The 22,448-nt window shown below is 45.1% G+C and overlaps 1 protein-coding gene across 2 annotated transcripts; it reads right to left on the bottom strand.

Moving 5' to 3' along the window:
- Positions 1–1,531: 1,531 nt before the first annotated feature.
- Positions 1,532–21,125, bottom strand: LOC122485728 (ADP-ribosylation factor 2). Of its 2 annotated transcripts, XM_043584858.1 has the most exons (5): positions 20,797–21,125; positions 18,318–18,484; positions 11,116–11,226; positions 5,277–5,401; positions 1,532–3,338 (listed from the first exon to the last, which is right to left on the bottom strand). In XM_043584858.1, the coding sequence occupies exons 2-5, from the start codon at positions 18,463–18,465 to the stop codon at positions 3,177–3,179; spliced, it is 546 nt and encodes a 181-aa protein (XP_043440793.1). In that variant the 5' UTR covers positions 18,466–18,484; positions 20,797–21,125; the 3' UTR covers positions 1,532–3,176. The 2 variants fall into 2 exon arrangements, with proteins under 2 accessions (XP_043440793.1, XP_043440794.1); XM_043584859.1 differs by lacking the exon at positions 18,318–18,484 and having other exon boundaries at positions 20,797–20,923.
- Positions 21,126–22,448: the final 1,323 nt, after the last annotated feature.

The raw sequence follows: 22,448 nt of genomic DNA, 5'->3' as shown, positions 1-22,448 counted from the left end.
GGTAAGGAAATGCAGGGTCATTGGTTGAGTAGCCCAACCAAATCCAGCCAGGAAGTGGGCAGAGCTTTAATTTCAGCCTCAGACTTGGATTCAAGGTTCAGAGCCCTTACCATTCCATAGGGTGACCACACAACCCATTTTTTGCCCTGTGTCCCGCATAATTATTGGTAGCATTCCATTCCCTCTCAAGATAACACATTCCATGGTTCCTATGGGGCAGTCCTTCCCCTGGGGTTCTGCCTCATCTGTGCCTCAGATCTATGTCTCTGGACGGATGCTGTGGTCAGGCCAACAGCACCTCAGGCCAACAGCACTTCCTAAAGCACCCACCAGCCCCAGGCCCCTCACCTGCCTGGAACAGGCAAATCCAAAGAAACAGAAAATAGATTAGTGATTGCCACAGGCCTGGGGGAAGGGAGGAATGGGGAGTGGATGCTACTGGATCCAGAGTTTCTCGGGGGGGGGGGGGGGGGGAGGGGGGGTTGTCTAAAATCAGTCGTTGTGGTTGCATATACTAAAAACCACAGAATGAACCAAAAAAGGGAAGAGAAACAGGTGAGGATAGGACACAGCAACATGCTTGGTAATCAAGGACCCCAGCTGGTCTCGTGAACATTCTCCATGGTTAGAAAAGGACCAAGCATCCAGCAGGAATAGAAGGTAAAGAGAGCAAGAGAGAGATTTATACAGCCCCCACACACGATCCCACTTCCCTTCTCCTACAAATAACGCTCATCGGTTTGTGGCCACCAGCACTGTTGTTCACACTTAGACATGAAGATACTCCCCGGGAAACACCAGAGCAAGGTATACAAAGGTCTGAGACACTGAATCCGCACAACCTTACTGGGTAAGTATCATCATTCCCATTTAACAGTTAAGGAAAAAAGGGGCCCCTGGGTGGCTCAGTCGGTTAAGCGTCCGACTTCGGCTCAGGTCATGATCTCACGGTTCGTGGGTTCAAGTTTGGCGTCAGACTCTGTGTTGACAGCTCCGATTCTGTGTCTCCCTCTCTCTCTGCCCCTACCCCACTTGTACTCTGCCTCTCTCTCTCTCTCAAAAATAAATAAGCATAGAAAGAAAGAAAGAAAGAAAGAAAGAAAGAAAGAAAGAAAGAAAGAAAGACAAAGAAAAGAAAGAAAGAGAAAGGAAAACAGGTAAGCAAATGGAGGCTCAAGAGATACAGAAGCTAAGAGTAAATGGCCAGAGGCCAGCAGCCGGTAAGGGACATAACTGGGATATCAACATGGCTTTCAGGGACCCAAGTCTTTGTTCAAAGTGACTACACTGAAGTGGCCCCGCTCACCCCCACTCACCAGCTCCAGACCACAGGGAAAGCCCATAGTTTTCAAGTGTCATGGATGCGATCAGTGAGGATACTGCTAGAGGCACAAAGGCCAGGACAGCAACTCCGGGGTCGTCTTTTGCACAAGTACCCTGGGAATGTTCAATAGGAAGTCTGCTAAGACGGAGGGAAAAGGGATCTTAAAGTAGTTCGACGACACATACAGAAGCACGTGGCTGTCCTCTCCTCCTTCCAAAGCAAGTCCTTTATTGTCCAACCGACCGACAATTGTTAAACGAGGCCTAGCACTGTACTAGGTACACCGTACTAAGCACAAATACAAAAGTAGAGGACGCAGTCCCTGCCCATTTGAGGCGCACAACTTAAATCTCTCAGGAACTGTTCCAGGGTTAAAAACCAAATCGGGACTTGGATGCCAGTATTGCAATGAACAGTCTTTAGGGTCAACATCTTACAGAAAAACATCACACCCCACGTTGATCGTGGCAGGAAATCTCTTCCTGGGAGTATCGACTTCATTATTATCAATAAACAAGGGTTACTTTAGTTCAAGTTCACCTTACATTCCCCTCCTCTGTAATTTGAATAAGAAGCTTTTTTGAAAAAGGACTTCTCAAGGGTCACGTAGTGGAAGTGCTCAGGTACACATCCGGTCAACAGCTGTCTGGCCAAACGAGCTCTAGACTACCACGTGAAACCAAGCTCACCTCCAGGCCATTTTCATGAACATTCTGAGGACCACATAAAGCACGTTTCCACGTAGGACATTATTGCCATCCAGGAGGGGGAGCGGGCGCCGCAGAGAGCGGTCCGGAGGAGACATTTTCATATCAAAAGTGAGCACCGACTCAGGGGCAGTCACAGGGGTGGCCGGGAATTTCATCTCGACCCCAAAGGAAGCTCTCAACCCTCTCTCACTCGCAGAACTCACAGGTGTGTGGTTCTGGGAACAGAAACAGACCAAAACCGAAAGTTGAAGGGAGATCATGAACTTGGCGGCGATTCCATCACAGGAGTGAACCTCCCGCTTTGAGCACAGAACATTAGCACAGGACAGAGAAGTGGGAGCAGCAGCCTCGGGAGCCTGAAACCTGAGAAGGGGAGACAGACGCAGGGACACACGCTGCCCCTCCGCAGGACCCTGTGGCCAAGAACCTCGGCCTCCCGCTGGGTTACTTACCCCACATGGTCTCCATCGGGCAAATAAGAGGCAAACGGGAAGGAACTAGCATGAGGAAAGGACTGGACAATTTTCTAGTGTTATGGAGACTTGACACTAATGAAAAAGACCTCGAGTTCCTTTAAATGAAGCACATTACACCAGGAAGAAAATAACTTAAGGGAAAAGTTCAGATCTGAACTTCAAACCCGCAGGAAGCAAGTGCCTTTTTCCTCTTGAGGATCTTTTGCTTTAAAGCACTGACAAGTGAGTTGCTAGCTCTGGCAGTGATGGGCAAGAAGGACGGGCCCTTCCTGCTTACAAAAGAACACCAGCGTCTAAGGGGACTCGAGCTGTGCGGAGACGCCAGCCCCGGCTCTGCCAGCTCCACTCAGCCCCCAGCCAGCTCCCCGCCTCCTGCCCGCTGTGGAGACGGCTCTGGCGAGCGCGCACCAGGAAGCCCCGGGGGGCCCTCCACCCTCGGCCAGGCTGAGCGCCGGAGCTACTGAAGTGGAAGGTAGCATTTCACATGTAACACTGGTTTTTCTTCAAACGTAAGACTGGTTTTCTTACAGCATGTATAAGGCACAGTGTGAGAAAGCTGCTCCCGCTCCCAGCCACACACCCACACTCAGCTCCTCGCACGCACGCACGCACACAGAAGAGGCCAGCTGACTTTGCCACAACGCACGGGGAAGGGATCGCTTCCGATCACTTCTGGTTTTTGAGCTGGTTGGAGAGCCAGTCCAGGCCTTCGTAAAGCCCATCTCCACTGGTGGCACAAGTGGCCTGAATGTACCAGTTTCTCTGGCGGAGGGAATGTAAGCCGAGCTTGTCTGTTATCTCCGCTGCGTTCATAGCATTCGGAAGATCCTTGAAAAAGAAAACCCGAAAGTCAGTTTTTAACGATGCATTTACATAACAAAATACTACGTTCTTCTCCCCAAACCTACCCCACCCCACAGTCTGAGCTCAGCTGATCCTTCATCTGTCTCTCTCTCTGACCTCTCAACTCCACACTGGGTAACACCACTGGTTGTACCATCAAAACAGATGCAGAATCTGACCCCTCCTCAGCACCTCCACAGATACCCTCCCGATGCCAGCACCATGACCTCTACGCTGGAGCACTGAAAGAACTTTCCTAATTGGTCCCCTTGCTTCTGCACTTGTTCCCCTCAAGTCTGCTCTCAACCCAGCGGTCAGGGGAAGAGCGAACCATTCTTTCAAAACCCGACAACAGCTCCGTCTCTCTCAGGGGGAGAGCCAGCGTCCTTGTGATGGTCTGCAAGGCCTTCATGACCTGAGCCCCCAGGACCCCTCCCTAATTGTCCTGCTTAATCTTTTCAAATGCCGTAGTCACCATATGTTGCTACATTATAAAACTTACTTATTTGGTACGTGAATTACTTATCATCTGTCTCCTCTAACTAGAACCCAAGCTTGTTTACAAGCTTGTTCTCTGATATATTTCAAGTTCCTACAACTATGCCTGCCACGTAATGTAGATCTAGACATATTGATATGGATCTGGATATATTGATATGGATCTAGACATAGTGATATGGAATGACATCAAAGATATGCTAAGTAAAAAACCTGATCTCCAGAATGTAAATATGAATACGATCACATAACTGTTTACACAGGCATAGAACGTTGTAACTCTGGGAAAAGAAGAAATTCAACAATGTTTTACCCTGAAGAGTGAGGCTAGAACATTTCACTTGGTATTCTGAACTGCTGGCATGTTTTTACCACGGGCATGTTCTGTTTTTATAATTAAAAAGAACAAGTGTCATTTTCTTTTTGAAAGTCTATTGTGCTCACTAGTGAAATTCTGGACTGGCATTGAACCCAGCAGTAGGGTAATCACTGAGTGATGACCCAGCCACCATTTAAAATCATGATTACAAAGAGCTGGATGGCCAAGAGAAAAAGTGACACACAGGATGCCACCCAGTCAGAAGAGCGTGAGCTCAGTCACATAACGAATGTGTTCATGGAGGAGAAAGTGGATGGAAACACACCACAATCGACTGAGGTTATCTCGGGCTGGTACGTTCCACAACTCTACCTTCTTTTCCAAGCTTAGTTCGGCTTTGAGTCCCAAGGTGGGACGGCTCTACACTTGGCCCTCCTCCCACTCTTCCTTTACTGCTTTCCATTACATTTATGTAGAAGACCCTTCTCCTGGAAGATAGGCCCCCTATGATGCAACCATCTCCTCCCTCACCGCCCCCGCCCACTCTGTTCCAGCTGTATTGGCTGCCTTGCTATTTTTGGCCCCACATGGCTCCCTTCCTGCTGGCCTTCAGGTCTTCTTCTCAAATGTCATCTTATGATGGGAGGAATCCTGGCCCTTCCCCACATCTATCCTCCACACTTCCAGCAGACACATTACATATTATTTACCGACTGACTCTGCTTGCGCTAGAATGCAAACTCCATGAACACAGGGATTTTTGTCAGTCTTGCTGCTCACTGCTACAACACCAATACCTAAAACAATGCCTGGATCTTAGTAGATGCTCAATTAATATTTGTTGCATGAATGAATAGAAGACATAAGCTAAAAAGGAGGTGCATAGGGGGCGCCTGGCTGTCTCGGGGTTGTGAGTTCAAGCCCCATGTTGGGCCTAGAGCTTACTTTAAAAAAAAGAGAGAGAGAGAGAGGTGGGGGGTAAGGTGGGAAGGTTACAGAAGAGACTAGAGAGAGAGGAAGGCAGATATCTAATTTAAGTATCCATATTTTTAAGTGAACATCTGGCAGAAATTTCAGCCCCGGTATTCAGAAAGCCAACAACATACCTGTTTATTTACAAACACCAATAAAACTGCATCTCTGAGCTCATCTTCTGCCAACATTCTGGTTAGTTCTTCTCGGGCCTCATTGACCCGCTCTCTGTCATTACTGTCAACCACGAAAATCAGACCTGGAAAGAAATCACAAGCATGTTGGTAATCTGAACCTGGAAAGGGGAACTGTTTATACGTCCTTACAGCTTCTCCCTACTTATGTGTATGGTTTCACCGAAAGCAATCCATAAGGAAGGACATCTAATCTCCAGTCAGGAAGCCTGCTGCACACTCAACCCACCTACCTTTTCAGAAGCATCACAGGCCTTCACCAGATTAACAGAAACAAGAATATAGAGAGAAAAGGTTAAGGTTCATGCTTTATCACCTTGCTTCTACATCATGCCTACATAATGAAATCCCAATAAGAACAAAGGACGTCAAAGTTCAGAGAAGCATCCCAGGTTGGCAAGACTCGTATGATGTTACACATCAGCGTGCCAGAGGTAATGCAGTGTTTTCTCCGTGTGCAAAGGACCATGGAAGCTTTGTGTCTGGCAACTCCCAGACCTCGCCCTATGTGTTTCTCCCTTTGGCTGGTTCATTTGTATCCCTGTGCTATAACAAAACTGTAATTCTAAATATCTCGCTTTCCTGAGTCCTGTGAGTCATTCTGATGAATTACCGAACCTGAGGGGGTCGTGGGAACTGCTGAATTTGCAGCCAGCCAATGAGAAGTGAGGGTGGTCTGGGGACCCCATTTACAGCTGGTGTCTGCAGTGAGGGAGTCTTGTGCCTCTAACCTGTGAAGTTTGGCCCAACTCCAGGTAGCTGGTGTCGGGAAATCTTTGCAGGATCCCACGCTGGAGAGAGCATCAGGGGATCCCCAGGAAGCAAGAGACAGGTCGAAGAAAGATACCACCACACTGTGTGGAAGCAAAGGTGGTAGAAACCTGCACAGAACTGGTTGCTGCTACAAACCTGCACCGAACTGGTTGGCTGGAGGAAGCACTGGGCCAAGATGATTCCCTGGGAAATCCTACTCACGCCCAAATAGAGAATGGGGAAGACCGTCTTCGCAGCCATCCGTGTATGGTAAAGTACATAATGATAGTAAGAACTTGGTGGCTAGCTGACAATAAGCCCTCCGTGCGACAAAAACATGAAGTGGCTGCCAGAACTAACTTGCTCTCAGGCTGTATCGAGAGCAGTGTCGGCAGCTCAGTTTCTAGGGTATGGGCGATAAAAAGCCTTCTCTATCGTGTGTCAGTCAGAACATCCTGTGAAGATTACATGGTTGCTGCAGGACCACACGCTCTACAACGCAGGCCCACTGGAAGGATTCAAAGAAAGACTAGGACGGCAGAGGAACTAGAGACGATGTCAGACGAAAAAGAACTGACATAACCGGGGATATTTTATCTCGAGAAAAGACTCACTGGGGGGACTGACAGCTGTCTTCAAATATCTAAGAGTTCATGCCATAAAGAGAGGTTCAACCGGTTTTATATAGCTCTATAAGTACCCTGAAGATCAGTGGGTACAAACTACAGGACATCGACAAAGAGTCAACAAAACTGAAGACGCAACGGGCTGCCTCGGGAGGCCTCCTTGTCGCTGGGGAGATTTGTGCCCCGCTTCAGCCACAGCTTATGGGGACACTGCCAAAGGGACCTTCCCAGTAGCAGAAGTGTAGCGTGAGAGGATGACTTCTTGGCTGCCTCCAACACGGATTTCACAGCGATGTCAGGAGGGAGCACCGGCGCTGGCCCTCTGCCCCTTTCCTCCTGCTTCCCAGGCCCACCCGACAGCTGCCTGGCCAGCTGCTCTGGGGTGGCCCACTCCTCAGACAGGAGCTCCCACGGCTTCGGGGTGCTCGGGTGCTGCACCCGAGCCAAAGTCCCGTCTGTTATATCACATCAGATTAAAACAACGCAGAACATCCAAAACTTCCCCAAAGATGCAACATTCTACCAATAGTATAACCAGGTCTCTGATCATAACTAAGCAAACAAGGTTATCCAGAAATTCGAGGAGATCCTTAGTCTCCAAAGCAGAGCTGACAGGGTAGGAGCAGACGTAGAATCCCTTCGCCATTCCTGATAGAAACAAAGGTTTATAAATATCAGGGCCCACTTTATACTGCTTTCACATAAATCCTGATCTGAGAAACAAAAGAATCTAGCATCAGACTGACTCTACTTTTGAATGGGGAGAACCTAGAAAAGTTACACATGAATGGTACACTACAATTTGTTTTAAAAGGCCGGGAGGCTGGGGCACCTGGGTGGCTCGGTGGGTTAAGCATCCGACTTTGGCTCAGGTCATGATCTCACGGTCCATGAGTGAGTTCGAGCTCGGCATTGGGCTCTGAGCTGACATGCAGAAATATCTTTGGACAGATGTGCAAAAAAATAGAAGTGCTGGTCTACGGAGGGAGAACTGGGTGGTTAGGAGACAGGAAGGAGACAGTGGCATTTCGTTATACACTTTTATTTCTTTTGGAAATTTGAACCATATAAATGTATGGCCATTTAACAAATTAAAATTACCACACCTACAATCAAGGAAAAAAACCTTACAAAAAAAAAAAGAGAAAAATCTGTCCACGTGAGAACTAATGGACCATTTTATGCACTCTAATATAATCAACTAAGAAATCACATAAACTATTCAAATTCCAATCTATACAAGCGAAGCCTAGTGAAGACAGTCAAATGTCTTAATGGAGAGCTAAAAGCTATCATTTAGTCTGTCATACTCAACATACTGATGAAGAAAAATTAAATAATAAAACACAGCCTGACCTTTGAGAAGCTGGCAGAAGAAAAAGAGGCAGCATCCAAGGCCACTCAGAACTGAGATGCCTGGACCCACCACAGACAGCAAATCCATTCTTCAAACACTCCCCATTTGCTAATCTCATGAGCAGTCTAAATTACGCACCGCAAGGTCCTAGAACACAGCCAGGTGCCTGCCATCAAAGCAACAGTCGCTGGAGTTCAATTAAACTGGACTTGTTAAGAATAGAAGATTGAAAACAAAAAGGCATTTCAACTTGGTGACTGAAGGTGACAGCACTAGATGAGGCAGGCAAAAGGAATCCTGCCAGAGAATGAGGAAGTAAAACCTCTCACAATGTGGGCTCTGTGATGGGGTAATTTACGAGTCAACTTGACTGGCCAACGGGGTGCCCAGACATGTGGCCAAACGTTTCTCTGGGTGTGTCTGGGAGGGGGTTTCTGGATGAGGTTAATGACATTTGAATCAGCAGACTGAGTACAGCAGACTGCCTTTCCCCGCGGGGGTGGGCCTCTCCAGTCCACTGAAGGCCTGAAGAAAAGAAAAGAGTGAGAGAAGTCCCTGCCTGGCCATCCTGGAACTGGCCTCCAGGACTTCTGGCTCTGGACTGGAACTTCCAGCATCAGCCACCCTGGTTCTCCTGCTTGCCAAATGCAAATCCTGGGACTGCTCAGCCTTTGTAACCACGTGAGCCAGTTCCTTATAATAAACCTGAGATATATAGAGAGAGAGATCTATATATATATATATTTCCATCCATCCTATTGGTTCTGTTTCCTCTGGAGAAGCCAGACTAATACAGGCTCCTAGCCTACTACCATCTAACCACCGAACAAAGCATTTTACAAAATCAATCTCATTCAAGCCAAATGATCCAACACAGGAGGTGGTACCTCCATTTTATAGATAAGGAAACTGAGAAAAGATTACTTAACCTTCCCAAGGTTTCATAGCAGAGCTGTGGTTCAGACCCACGCTTTCTAGATTTATTGACTAATGAGGAATTGCATCCGTCTGGCCATTATGGCAAGTACCAACCCAAGATAAACGAACACTCTTGAGTATCAGAAGGTATTTGTCTGCAGCGGATTGAAACAGAGATGTAAAAATCTAACAGTCATCATGGAAGGTGCTAGGTTATCAGGTTCGTTCTCTGAAGATCAGTAAAGGTAAAGAATTAAGCACTTTTTCTGCCTTTCTTATATAAACTATATTTCAGAGAAACCAAATATTTGATGCGAGTTCTCTGTTTAGAAGGATTTCAGCTAACAAATACAACTGAAATGACACGATCTAGAAAAATCACCATTCTGTAACTCTAATAACAGATCTAGCCGTCTTCCACGAATGCTAGAATCACTAAGTGAAAGGCAACTTTATTTTGGGAGAAGTATGCTGAGACCATCTGAATCCATTTAGCATCACTAAAAGTGGGACAACCAGGCCTGTGTTAAGATGTGATACAACAGGAAGTACTTAGCACCACTTCTGAAGTATTCTTGCCGCCAATATGAACCAGAATGTAACCAAACCTCTAGAACAAACTACCATTTTACAAGATATCCATAGACAAATTAAGTAACACTACAATAATCAGCCAAATCCAAAATGCAGGATAAACATCTAACAAAAAATGACACAGGAAAAAAAGAGGTGGGGAGAAGATCTGTTTTAGAGTAAGAGACTAAAGGGACACAACCATGAAACGCAATGTGTGAACTTTGGTTCCCAATGCAAACAAATCAAACGTAGAAAGGACATATCTGACCCACCCGGAGAAACTTGAATACGGACTGGGTACTTGTCATTAAAGAATTAATACTAATTTTGGGGGTGTGATAATGGCATGGAGATTATGTTCAGAAAAAAAGGCTTTATTGGTTTGAAATGAAAACTGAAGGATACATGAGCAAAAGGTTATCACGTCTGGGCTTTGCTAGAACATACTCTGGGCAAAATGCTAGTAAACTGTTGAAGCTGGGCAATGGGTACAAGGGGGGTTCATTCTGCATCCTCTCCTCCTTATATCTTTTGAAGTTTCCACTAACAACAACAACAAGTGTGTGTGTGTATACATACACACATATATATGTTTACATGCACACACACACATAGCATTTTAAGAAAAAAAATATACAATTTAATTTAAAGGCTGAGAAAATAGCTGCAAATGAAGTGAAGTGCTACAACAATGATCTAAAACATAAAGGGCCAGCAGGCTTGGGCACCGGGTGTGACAAGACCGACAAATACAGGCCTTTACTATGAACCACATGCAATGAAAACACCACCAGTAGTAGAATCTGCAAAATTAAGACTCCAAATAAGTTCTAAAGCGAGCGTGAAGATGCCATCTGGTTATGATTCTACATGAGAATCAGGGTGTAAACAGCTATGTGAACAGTTTATGGATATCTTGACAGGCAACATTCTAGAAGGTAGCATTTATCCAACACAAAATCCATGGAAAAAACCTCAAAGAGATTGATGATGGGTGTGGACCCATTAGAACCCCAACTTCTAAGAAACCAGTGATAAGGAAACAAGGCAAGGATCTGGATATGCATGTCGATTCCTGCACCTCTAGAATAGCAGGGCAACAGGGAGGGACTGTGGCCACACAAGATGCTGGCATCTGGGGTTCCAGCCACACCTGTTCATTTCTTTCTCTCCAGAGGCATGATTCTTAGATATTCTCAACAGGTTTAAAAGAGCTTACTGAATCCAAATTCTTCAAATACTGGTACTTCATCTAACATACATACAATTCTCAATGAACCAAAAGACACAATTCATCAGGATAGCCTTTTAACGAATCTGGATTAAGAGAAGTTTTCTAGGTAGGGCATTAAGGCCCAAGCACCTTTTTTAGAAAGGCAGGGACCATTTTCCGAAAAGAAACCTCCCCAGGAAGTGTAAGTGGGTCATCGGAAGAGAAGGAACGACTGACAGTCCAAACAGAGCAGAGCACAAGGTTTTGCCACGAGCATCCAACTTTAGACGCATTTAATACAAATGGTTCCAAGACCACAGACTGGATAACCTTTACCTTGGGTGTTCTGGAAATAATGTCGCCACAAAGGTCTGATTTTGTCCTGGCCACCAACATCCCAGACTGTGAAGCTGATATTTTTATATTCTACCGTTTCCACATTGAAACCTAAATTGGGAAGACGGAGAAAATTGTTAATGAAGACTTCTGTTGGCTGAACGATTCCCATGTATTTCAGCTAACATTTGGACAGTACTTTTAATTTACAAAGCAACTTGCTAGTCAAAGATCTATAGCTTACAGGGGCGCTGGCTGGCTCAGTGGAATACAGCATGCAACGCTTGATCTCAGGATAGTGTGTTCAAGCCCTACTCTGAGCCTAGAGCTTACTTGAAAAAGAAAAAAAGATCTATGGCTTACAAAACCGAGTATGTTAGCTCGCTCTTTCACTCATCACCTTCTCTACTCTCTCCAGACTCAAACCTCACACATCCCCTTCTTTTCTCTCAGCAGATCTTACAGTGCACTTCAGAGCAAACAGAAGCCACTAATGGGATGACTTTCACCTCCCACCAAACAATGAAGAAACCTACCTACACCTTTCCCCACCCTTTGCTTCCCTCCTTGGAACAACAGAAGAGGGCCACTATCCAATGTCAGTTCTAACCACTCATACCGCCAGACCTTGGGCTGCTCTCCCCGCCCCCCCCCCCCCCCCCCCCCGCTCTCTGAAATCCCCACCCTGTTCTTCTTAGCACACTTAAATCTTCACATCTTTCAAAAAAAGCCCTTCCTTGACTCCACATCTTGAACTGCTACCACCCTCCATTTTCCCTGTTAAAGCCAAACTTCTCCAAGAATAGTTACATTCACTGCACCTACTGTGTCACCTTGTACCCTAGAAAACCTTGGTTCTGCCCACCATGTTACAGACCTGGCGTTGCCGAGGCAAGTAGTGATCGATCGGCATGTCAATAAATCCAACAGATGCTCTTTGGTTCTTAGGTAATTTGACTTCACATCTGACACTACTGCTCACTCCCTCCTTCAAACTCTTCCCTGGTTTCCCATTCTCCTTCTAATTCTATGGCTGAACCTTCTCGGTCTACTTAGTGAGCTCAACCACATTTAATTGATCCTTAGATGATGGACTTCCTAGGACTCTGTACTGCCCCATCCATTCTCTTCTTTCCACATCCCCAGAGGTAATCTCCTTCCCTCCTGGGGCTGTACCACCATTTTTGTGCTAATGACTCTCAAATTTACATGATCTGAACCCAGATCTCCTGAGCTTCAGGTCCATAATTCAACCTTCTATCTAACATCTTTGGTTAAATGTCTCAAAGGCTCCGGTAAGGCAGTACGTCAAAACTAAAGATCCCCACCCCTCTAACCTGCTCCTCTCCTAGCTACCCCTGCACCCCTTCATCCCACAAGCTGGAAATCTGGAAGGCATCACTGACACTTTCAACTCTCTCACCCCTAAAATTCTCATTATGGGGGCACCTGGGTGGCTCAGTCGGTTAAGTGTCCGACTTCGGCTCAGGTCATGATCTTGCGGTTCACGAGTTCGAGCCCCGGGTCGGGCTCTGTGCTGACACCTCAGAGCCTGGAGCCTGCTTTGGATTCTGTGTCTCCCTCCCTCGCTCTCTCTGCCCATCCCCCACTCACACTCTGTCCCTCTCTCACTGTCAAAAATAAGTAAAAATTTTTAATAAAAAAAATTCTCATTATCAAATCTTATCTGTCCAACCTCCTAAATATCTAATAGTCATCCTAACCCCTGAAACTGTCATTTCTTGCCTCAATTATTGAAGCAACCTAACTAATCTAGCGGCAGCCACTCTTCCTCTCTGTCCACTACCATTTTCTAATCAAAACTCTCAAAACACATGTGGTCATATCACTTCCCTACACATTCATGCTTGATTGAAATATTTAAAATAAGGGGGGAAAAATAATCTCTCTTTGGCTTCCCACACCCAAATCCCGAACATGACTGTTGAGGCCTACCACAACCTGGGACTGCTCACTTTCTAAATCTCACTTTGAGTCAAGCCTGGTTTTCGCGAGGGGCTCTCACTACATTGCAGAAATCTCAATTCTTGCTAAATAAATGTATAATTTCAATGCCATTCTAAAGCGAAGAGGGAAAGGAAGTGGGATAGGAAACTTAGCAAAACGATCTTAAATGTAATCTGGAAAAATAAGTAAGCATAACCAAGAACTCTCTGAAAACAGGTAACAAATTACTTTTAAGATATTAGGGGTGCCTAAGTGGCTCAGTCGGTTAAGTGTCTGACTCTCGGCTCTGGCTCAAGTCATGATCTCACGGTTTCGTGAGTTTGAGCCCCACATGAGGCTCTGCGCTAATGGTGCGGAGCCTGCTTGGGATTCTCATTCTCTGTCTCTCTCTCTCTCCACCCCGCTGTCTCTACCCCTCCCCAGCTCACACTGTGTGTGCGTGTGTGTGTGTGTCTCAAAATAAATAAACAAAAAAAATTTTTTAAAGATATTATCAAACCTTAATAATACTTGAAATAATGAAGTTCAAATGACGACAACAGGGGTTGTCCAGAAGGACACACACACCCATGAAAACTTAATATATGACAAAGAAGGCATTTAAAATCAGTGTGGAAAAGTGTTTCCAATAAATGGTGGAGAACTGTCTATCCCTGCACATGTCCTATACACATGTGACTGTCTGGATTTAATTGAAATTAAAAACGTGGGCTCCTCAATCGCACTAGCCACATTTCAAGCGCTCAAGAGCCACTTGCGGCTATGGCTATCAACCTGGACAGTGGTCACAGAACACTTCCATCACTACAGAATGTACTACTGGACAGCACTGGCCTTCTCATTTGAAAAATGTAACTAGGGGCACCTGGGTGGTTCAGTCGGTCAAGCGGCCGACTTCGGCTCAGTTCACAGCTTCGGCCTCGCAGCTTGTGAGTTCGAGCCTCGCTTCGGGCTCTGCTGACGGCTCAGAGCCTGCAGCCTGCTTCAGAGTCTGTGTCTCCCTCTCTCTGCCCCTTCCCCAGCTCACACTCTGTCTCTCTCTCTCTCTCTCTCTCAAAAATAAATAATTAAAAAAAACAAAATATAAATAAATATAAATATAACTAAATCCCTAACTTACTTGTAACAGAAAAATAAACTTCAAGTAAATATTTCAATGTTTTTAAAAATGAAATAAAAATAACGCAAAAAAAATAATAATGCATTATTATTAGCAGTAGAAAATATTGGTGAATACTTTTATGACCCCAGAGTGAGGAAGACCTTTCTAAAAATGATACCAAACCTAAAAAAAGAAAAAAATTGGTAAATTTGGCTACCTAAAATTCTGTATGGCAAAACACAGAAAAAATGAGGTTGAAAGACCATCAACTGGAAAACCAGCATGGGACAAGACTTGTTCCTGACCCATAATGTCCTTCTTCAAATCGTTAAGAGACATATAAACATGCCAACAAAAAGAAAAAACCCTAGAACCATATTAAAATCAAGTCACAGAAGAGCAAATACAAAAGACCCACTGATGTTTGAACATATTCACTTACAATAGAAGAAATCCCAATAAAAATCAGTGTTTTTTCTCTATCAGATCGGCAAATTCCCTGGAGAAATTAACAGTTTTTAGTAGCTGCTGACACAACCTTTTTGGTGAGTGTGTACCCATATTAAATGTACTTTGTTTTTAAGTAAACTCTACGCCCAATGCGGGGCTCAAACTCACAACTCCAAGATCAAGAGTCACATGCTCCACCGACTGAGCCAGCCAGCCCCCCCCTAAATGTACATTGGTTTTAACATAGCAATCCCTCCTCCAGAAATTACTGCAAGGAGAAAACTTTGCAAAAATGTTAAAGATGCTTACTTCAGCATCACTTACAAAGAACAATCATCAATGGAAATTCATTAAAATATAGCTACAATGGAATACTATCCAGTTATTAAAATGCGATGTTCATCTGTATCAGTCGTTAGGTAAGCCCCCAAACTTAGTGACTTAGAATAATGATTCCCTCCATCACCACCACCAATTCTGTGGGTTGCCTGGGTTTCCCCCTGTAGTACATTCAGCCAAGGAATCCCCTGGGGGCTGGGCCAGGCTTCTCTCTCTCTCCAGGTAGTCTTTTCATTCTCAAGGAACATTGGGCTTCCTCTTCTGAAGGTGGCAGTGTTCCAAAAGTGCAAGCCCCAGGGCAAAAGCACTAACTTCACCTTTGCTTGAATTACATTTGTTGATGCTCCCTAAGCCAAAGCAAGCCTGTGGCCAAGCTGAGCATCACAGTAGAAGGGAACTGCATATGGGCGTGGATACAGAGAGGAATGATGCATTGGGGGCCATTAGTTTAATGATCTACCACAAGGTTGGTATCCAGTTCATTCACCAAACATTTACTGGACAGGGGTGCCTGAGTGGCTCAGTCAGATAAGTGCCCCACTCTTGACTTGATTTTTGGCTCAGGCCACGATTTCATGGCTCCTGAGTTCGAGCCCCACGCTGCACTCTCAACGCAGAGCCTGGTTGGGATTCAATCTCTTTGACCCTCCCTGCCCCCCGGCTGGCTCATGTGTGCGCATGCCTGTGCTCTCTCTCTCTCAAAATAAATAAATAAACTTAAAAAAAAAAAAAAAAAAAATATATATATATATATATATATATATATATATATATTTATGGGGTGTGTGTGTGTGGCTCAGTCAGTTAAGTGTCAGGCTCTTGTTTTCCGCTCAGGTCATGAAATCGAGCCAGCATCTGGCTTTGTGCTAATAGCATGGAGCCTGCTTGGGATTCCCTCTCCCTCTCTCTCTGCCCCTTCTGTGTGTTCTCTCTCAAAATATGTAAAATAAACTTTAAAAATTATCTCAAAAATAAGTAAACTTAAAAATAGTTACTGGACGACTATGTGCCAGGCATTTTGCTAGGGGCTTGGGAACAGTGGTGAAAAAGACAGACCTGGTTCCTGCCCTTATCTTACACACACACACTGTTGGAAGGAAGACAAGTGAGCAAGCAATGACAAATGTGTTGAGAGTTACTAAGAAGGTCAAGTTACTATGGAAACTTTTACCAGGGGAAAACCAGTCCGGGGTATGAGGAGAGGTGTCCCTGAGAAATAATGTGTAAACTAAGACCAAAAGAATGAGCTGGCATTAGCTACATAAAGGGGGAGGAGGCTAAGGAAGAAAGCGGGAAAGCATTCCACAGGGAGGAAATAACAAGAGAGATCCAAATATACTGTCTAATGCAGAGTAAGGTGGAAAACAGCACACGTATGATTTTACAAAAATATCTACCAAAATCTTTTTTTTGTTTTAGGTTTATTTATTTTGAGACAGAGAGAGAACAAGGAAGGGGCAGAGAGAGAGGGAGAGAAAGAATCTCAAGCACGCTTCATGCAGTCAGTGCAGACAGAGCCCAACACGGGGCTCGATCTCAAGAACTCTCACAAACCACGAGATCATGACCTGAGCCAAAATCAAGAATCGGACACTTAATCGACGACTGAGCCACCCAGATGCCCCTTCACCAAAATCTTCATGGTACAGTGTTTTTAACACTTGTTTATGTTTTGCTGTAGGTCTGATATCATGGAGGCATGAATTATTTTTATAATTGGAGAAAACCACACAATTCTGCTATTTTCATTTGGGACTGATGACATTTTTTTTTAATTGTGGGTATGAACGTTTTGTCCATCTGGTTTCCTCCTTCTCCAAATGTTGCAATCTCTGAAACCATTGCCCAAGTTGGAAGTCGATCCTTTGGTTCCTGTGACTAATCCAACATTCAGAATGCTACTGACTTCACACATCATCCTCGGGAGCCTATTCTTACGTGGGAGTTTGGATCTAGAGGCAGTTCATAAGGCAGAGATCAAGTCCTGTCAAACCTGCCTTTGCAAAATCCCTAAATGGCCCACAAAACACAGTGCCGGGGTGCAGGGATAACTACACTGCCATGTCGTCCTCCAGCATTGGAATAAATCAGATTCTTCAGCTGGACACCAACTCAAGCAACTGGTTTGAGCCAGAGTGAAGAAAATCACACTGCATCTTTAAACCTAGAAGCATACTTCCTGCGGACATGCTTCCCCTTAGAAAGGCCAGCTGGAAGGAAGTCTGACTGAAGAGGCAACAGTAATTGCCAGCTCCCATCTCAGGCTGAGGCTGGGACACACACCGAGTGGAAGAGAGGACATACCTGCCCTCCCGGTTTGTTTGTTTGTTTTAAGATTTTATCTTTAAGTGATCTCCACGTGGGACATGAGGGTCAAACTCCCAACACCCAAGATCAAGAGTCCCAAGGAGCCTGCTATGGAATCTGTGTCTCCCTCTTTCTCTGCCCTTCCCCTGCTCACGCTGTCTCTCTCTCCTTCAAAAATAAATCAACATAGGGGCACCTGGGTGGCTCAGTAGGTTAAGTATCCAACTTCGGCTCAGGTAATGATCTCACAGTTCGGGAGTTCAAGCCCCGCATCCTGCTCTGTGCCGACAGGTTGGAGCCTGGAGCCTGCTTCAGATTCTGTGTGTGTGTGTCTGTCTGTCTGTCTGTCTCTCTCTCTCTCTGCCCCTTTCCTGCTCGTGCTCTGTCTCTCAAAAATAAACGTTAAAAAAATTTTTTTTAAATAAATAAATAAACGTTAAGATTTTATCTTTATGTGATCTCCACATCCAACATGAGGCTCAAACTCACAATACCCAAGATCAAGAGTCCCAAGCTCTACCAACCAAGCCAGCCAGGTGCCCCTGCCCTCCCTGTTTTAATCATTATCTTTTTCCTTTTTTTGCCAAGCAGATAGGGTTAAGTGTGCTTAAACCGAAATGTGTTCATTTGAATGCCCTGTAAACCTAGCAATGTCCTAGAGATGCCGAGGAACAACTAAGAAATTCTATACCACCTAGTTTTGGCCTCAAAAAATTTATGCTCTTGGGGCAGACAAAATTTTCAAAAAAAGTATTTAGTAATAGGGATGCCTGGGTGGCTCAGTCGGTTAAGCATCTGACTTCAGCTCAGGTCATGATCTCACAGTTCGTGGGTTCAAGCCCCACATCAGGCTCTGTACTGAGAGTATGGAGCCTGCTTGGGATTCTCTCTGTCCCGCTCTCTCTGCCCCTCCCCCACTCACACTGTTTCTCTCAAAATGAATAAACTTAAAAAAAAAAAGCATTCAATAACAAAAAAGCATGCGAAAGTACAACATACTAAGTTGTAAATTGGTCGTCACAGGTCCTGAACATACCTATTGTAGGGATGGTAGTCACAATCTCTCCCAGCTTCAATTTATACAAGATGGTGGTTTTTCCAGCTGCATCCAAACCCACCATAAGAATCCGCATCTCTTTTTTCCCAAACAGACTTTTAAACAGTTTTTCAAAAACGTTCCCCATTGTGACTGAATTCTGTTACCTGAAAAGAAAGGCAAATTAAGTAACTGTTCTTTGCAGAGATATAGAAATGCCATACATAAAATACAAGTCTCTGTCAGAGGTGGCTCCTAGTAAAATTTAAACAATTTTAAGTATAATTTGGCCAATAAAGAGTAGTGTATCTAATTTTCAAAGGGAAATTCAACTAACCTTTTTGATGTCTTGCCACAAAATTCTCTTTTTTCATTGCAGCACCCAAATGGGATAATGGAAACACAGTCAATGATACCACTATGGCAGCAGGCTTTGGTCACCCTAAGTATGGAAGCCATGCCACAACATATACATCTACACTCTCTTGAAATGAGAACTAATGAAGGACAGAACCAGTGTATTTTTTTTTTTAATGTTTTTATTTATTTTTGAGACAGAGAGAGACAGAGCATGAGCAGAGGAGGGGCAGAGAGAGGGGGAGACACAGAATCCGAAGCAGGCTCCAGGCTCTGAGCTGTCAGCACAGAGCCTGAGGCGGGGCTCGAACTCACAGACATCGAGATCGTGACCTGAGCCGAAGTCAGAGGCTTCACCGACTGAGCCACCCAGGCGCCCCAGAACCCGTGTATTTTACTGGATGTGAAGCAAAGTCCTTAAGGCAGGTTAAGTATCAGTATCTCTTAGAAATTTAGTAGTTGCCTTTGGCTAGCAATCAGTATCAATATCCAGAAAAGAACCTACAAAATTTTCAGAGGGGAGGAAACAGGGCATCGAGACACTGCACTGCTAATAGAGAAACTGGGCAAAGAGTTGAGGAGATCCCATAGCATCCAGTGTTGACATCACCTGCCTCTCAACCATTTTTTTTTTACTTTTTGTTGAAATATAATTTACACACAGATAAAAACACACACAATAACCATACAGTTCAATGAAATGTCAGGAACCAATCATAAAAAGATGATTACCAGCGACCCAGAGCTCCTTGTTCCTCAATCCCAATCTTTACCTCCCAAAAGGTAATCACTACTATTGATATCTAACAGCATATATGTTTAATATTTTATTTTTTAGGAGAGTGCATGATAGATTCTATAAAGAAAGGCAATAGTAAAGACAGACTAGCTTTGCAGGAATTTACAGTCTTTTAACACATCAGCCTATGAAGTGTAAGCTTGACATTCTAAAGACTTAAAATAGTACTGTGTCTGAATCTCGAACCAAGCTCCTCAAAGTCTACAAAGATTCTCCCACCCACCCCCAAAAATCCTTGTTATAAAGACTATGATTTTCCAGTTAAACTGCTAAACAAAGAAAAACTTTACTCCCTGGCAGAGCAGAGAGAAAATGCAGTAAGGACTGCCAATCTCATTCATCTGGACCCTAGTGACCTCAGAGGGGAGGTCACCAAATTCCAGAGGCCTCACGAATGAAATTCAACGGTTTCCCACAGTAGCCTAACACGTATGATGTCCAAGCATACACCATTCTGTTCCGCCATCAGAGAAAAGAAGCATTTTTCCCGTACATAAATGAAGTAAAGATGAACTGCTACAACCAAAGAACGATGAATGCTCTTATCATTCATAGATGGTTTGTATGTAAAGTATACAAACGTCCAGGGCATTGCAGCAGTCAAAATCTTGTTGGGCGACAAAACTAGAGACGCCTTGTCTTTGTTTCCGAAAAAAACGCAAACCGCATAGATGAGAAAAACTGTAAGGAACGTGCTGGGAGTGGAGTGGGGAGGTACTTCCCACTTACACGTCCTTGGAGCCAAATACTCGTGCTCCGTTCCCCCTCCCAACCACACACGGTACACCACCTAGGTTTTCCCTCCAGCTTCTCTTTCCCTCTTCTCCCTCCTCATCTGCCAGAGGCTCCCAAATCCCGCTGCGTTTCTGGAAACCCTCTGGGGAAAAATATCCCCGATCCCGGCACCTCTTTAGCACGTTCACCCTTCCCTGCCACAAGCACCAACTATCCATCAAGGAGGAACAGCGGCGAGACCCTCTGGGCGCGAACGAGAAGGGGGCGGGGGAGGGGAGCAAATGGGCGTGCGCGGCGGGCAGGCACGGGCTCCGGGTCCCCGGGAAGAACCCAGAATGCCTTTTCTGCCCGTCCCCCAGGCCGCTCCCTCTCAACCTGCCTGCCCTCGGGAGAGCGGAGGGTCACGGTGGACGCGCCAAGCTTCCCCCGGGTACCCGCAGCGCTGGCCCTACAGAAGGTGGAAAAGGGACAGGGAGCCCGACCCCTTTCCGCAGGCCAACCGCTGTTCTCTGGTTTCCTGGCCGCTGACGGTGCGGAAATCCAGCCAGGCCTTGAATGCTGCCGCCCCTTCTACCCAGCCCCACTTACCTGCCGCCGCACAGAGCACCGTTACCCACACCACTGCCTTTCGGATTTCGGCTCCCCTCTGCAAAATGGCGACTGGCGCGGGGGCGGGAACGGCAGCCAACCAATCATCCATCGCCTCTTGGAGCTTTCGTACCAATGAGCTCGAAGTTCTGTGAGTGACGACATGTCTGGCCAATGCAAAGGATAATAAGAGCCTGGGCGGGAGGAGGCCCGCCCCTCGCGACCTAGGCGACGGCACGAAGCTCTGAAAATGCCGGGTTTATCTTCCAATGACAGCTCCCGGCTTCCAGGCAAGACACTCCCACATGCCCCGCCCCAGTGCCACGCGCGACCAATCAGAAAAGTAAAAGGATTTCCGATTTGCTGCGCCAATCAACTCGGAAAAATCCTGGGGATTGAACTAACCCCGGGAGCATTGGAACCAACCGGGTGGGGGCATGTGGGCGGGGCCAAGTTCATAAGGATATTTAAGGAAATTTACCGGGGTTGAGCTAAAAGTAGAAACCAGTTTGGGGCGGTGTCCTGTGTAGGAAATACCCAGACGCTGACACCGAATTTAGGCTTAAGGAAAGTTTCCTACTCAGTCTGAAGCTAGACTGCAGCCCTGCCTCTAAACAAACAGATTTTCAACAGTTGGGTAAAATACTAGCCACCTGCAGAGTTCAGATGTCACAGTACCACAGTCTTCACTTCCACTCAATAATAACTCAGTCCCTCTCAATGCCAACTTGGTTAGCTAAAAAGGTAACCAACTGCTGTAAATGATACCTAACAATAATCGAAAATGAACACCTGCTGAACACATACCGTGTGCCATGAAAGTCAAGGGCTTTACCTGCATGACCATAACGCCTCGTGAATTAGAAACTATCATTTCCATTTTACAAAGAGGAAAATTAAGTAGCCGACCACAGATAAAAGCTTAGGTCTTAATCTTTTTAGTGAAATACTTTCTGTCCTGGTCACAGTGATTGTACATATGAAAGTAAACATATAGGAGGTTTTTCTACATGACTCCTTAAACATTTTTTCTGACTATAAAAAACTTATACAAAGTTGCTTTTAAAAATACATGAAAAATGGCATTCCTCACCAGAGAGGAAGAAAAGGAGGAAGGGGAAGAGAAAAGAAAAAAATTACCCATCATTCTATCACTTAGAGGCAATCACTGATATATTTTCAATTACTTCTTTCCAGACATTCTTCTGTGCAATTTTTACATAGTTCAGATTAGGAATTCATAAAACTTGGGTTTTTTCCCAGTTAGCATTTTAATCTGAGCATTTTCCACATTACTTAACATTCTAACATTTCTTAAAATTTTTTTTAATGTTTATTCATTTTTGAGAGAAAGAGAAAGATAGAATGCGAGCAGGGGAGAGGCAGAGAGAGAGAGGGAGACACAGAATCTAAAGCAGGCTCCAGGCTCTGAGCTGTCAGCACAGAGCCGGATTTGGGTCTTGAACTCATGAACCATGAGATCATGACCTGAGCTGAAGTCGGATGCTCAACCCACTGAGTCACCCAGGCACCCCAATATTTTAACATTTCTGATAGCTGTGTGATATTCCATCATACAGATATACCCTGATTTATTTAATCATTTTCAAGGAGTTCAACATTTAGATTGCGTTTAAGTTTTTCTATGTGAA

Source organism: Prionailurus bengalensis, chromosome E1, assembly GCF_016509475.1.
Source record: "Prionailurus bengalensis isolate Pbe53 chromosome E1, Fcat_Pben_1.1_paternal_pri, whole genome shotgun sequence".
Classification (NCBI taxonomy): Eukaryota; Metazoa; Chordata; class Mammalia; order Carnivora; family Felidae; genus Prionailurus; species Prionailurus bengalensis.
Note: the sequence above shows the minus strand (reverse complement) of the source record. Positions and strands in the feature narration are given on the sequence as shown.

What these genes read in the sequence shown, in the direction of transcription:
- LOC122485728 (XM_043584858.1), bottom strand. Translation starts at nt 18,465, where the DNA reads ATGGGGAACGTTTTTGAAAAACTGTTTAAAAGTCTGTTTGGGAAAAAA. An exon ending in TTATTTCCAGAACACCCAAG is followed by an intron (nt 5,402 to 11,115) that starts GTAAAGGTTATC and finishes ATTTCTTTCCAG; the next exon opens with GTCTGATTTTCGTGGTTGAC. An exon ending in TGGTGTTTGTAAATAAACAG is followed by an intron (nt 3,339 to 5,276) that starts GTATGTTGTTGG and finishes TTCTTTTTCAAG; the next exon opens with GATCTTCCGAATGCTATGAA.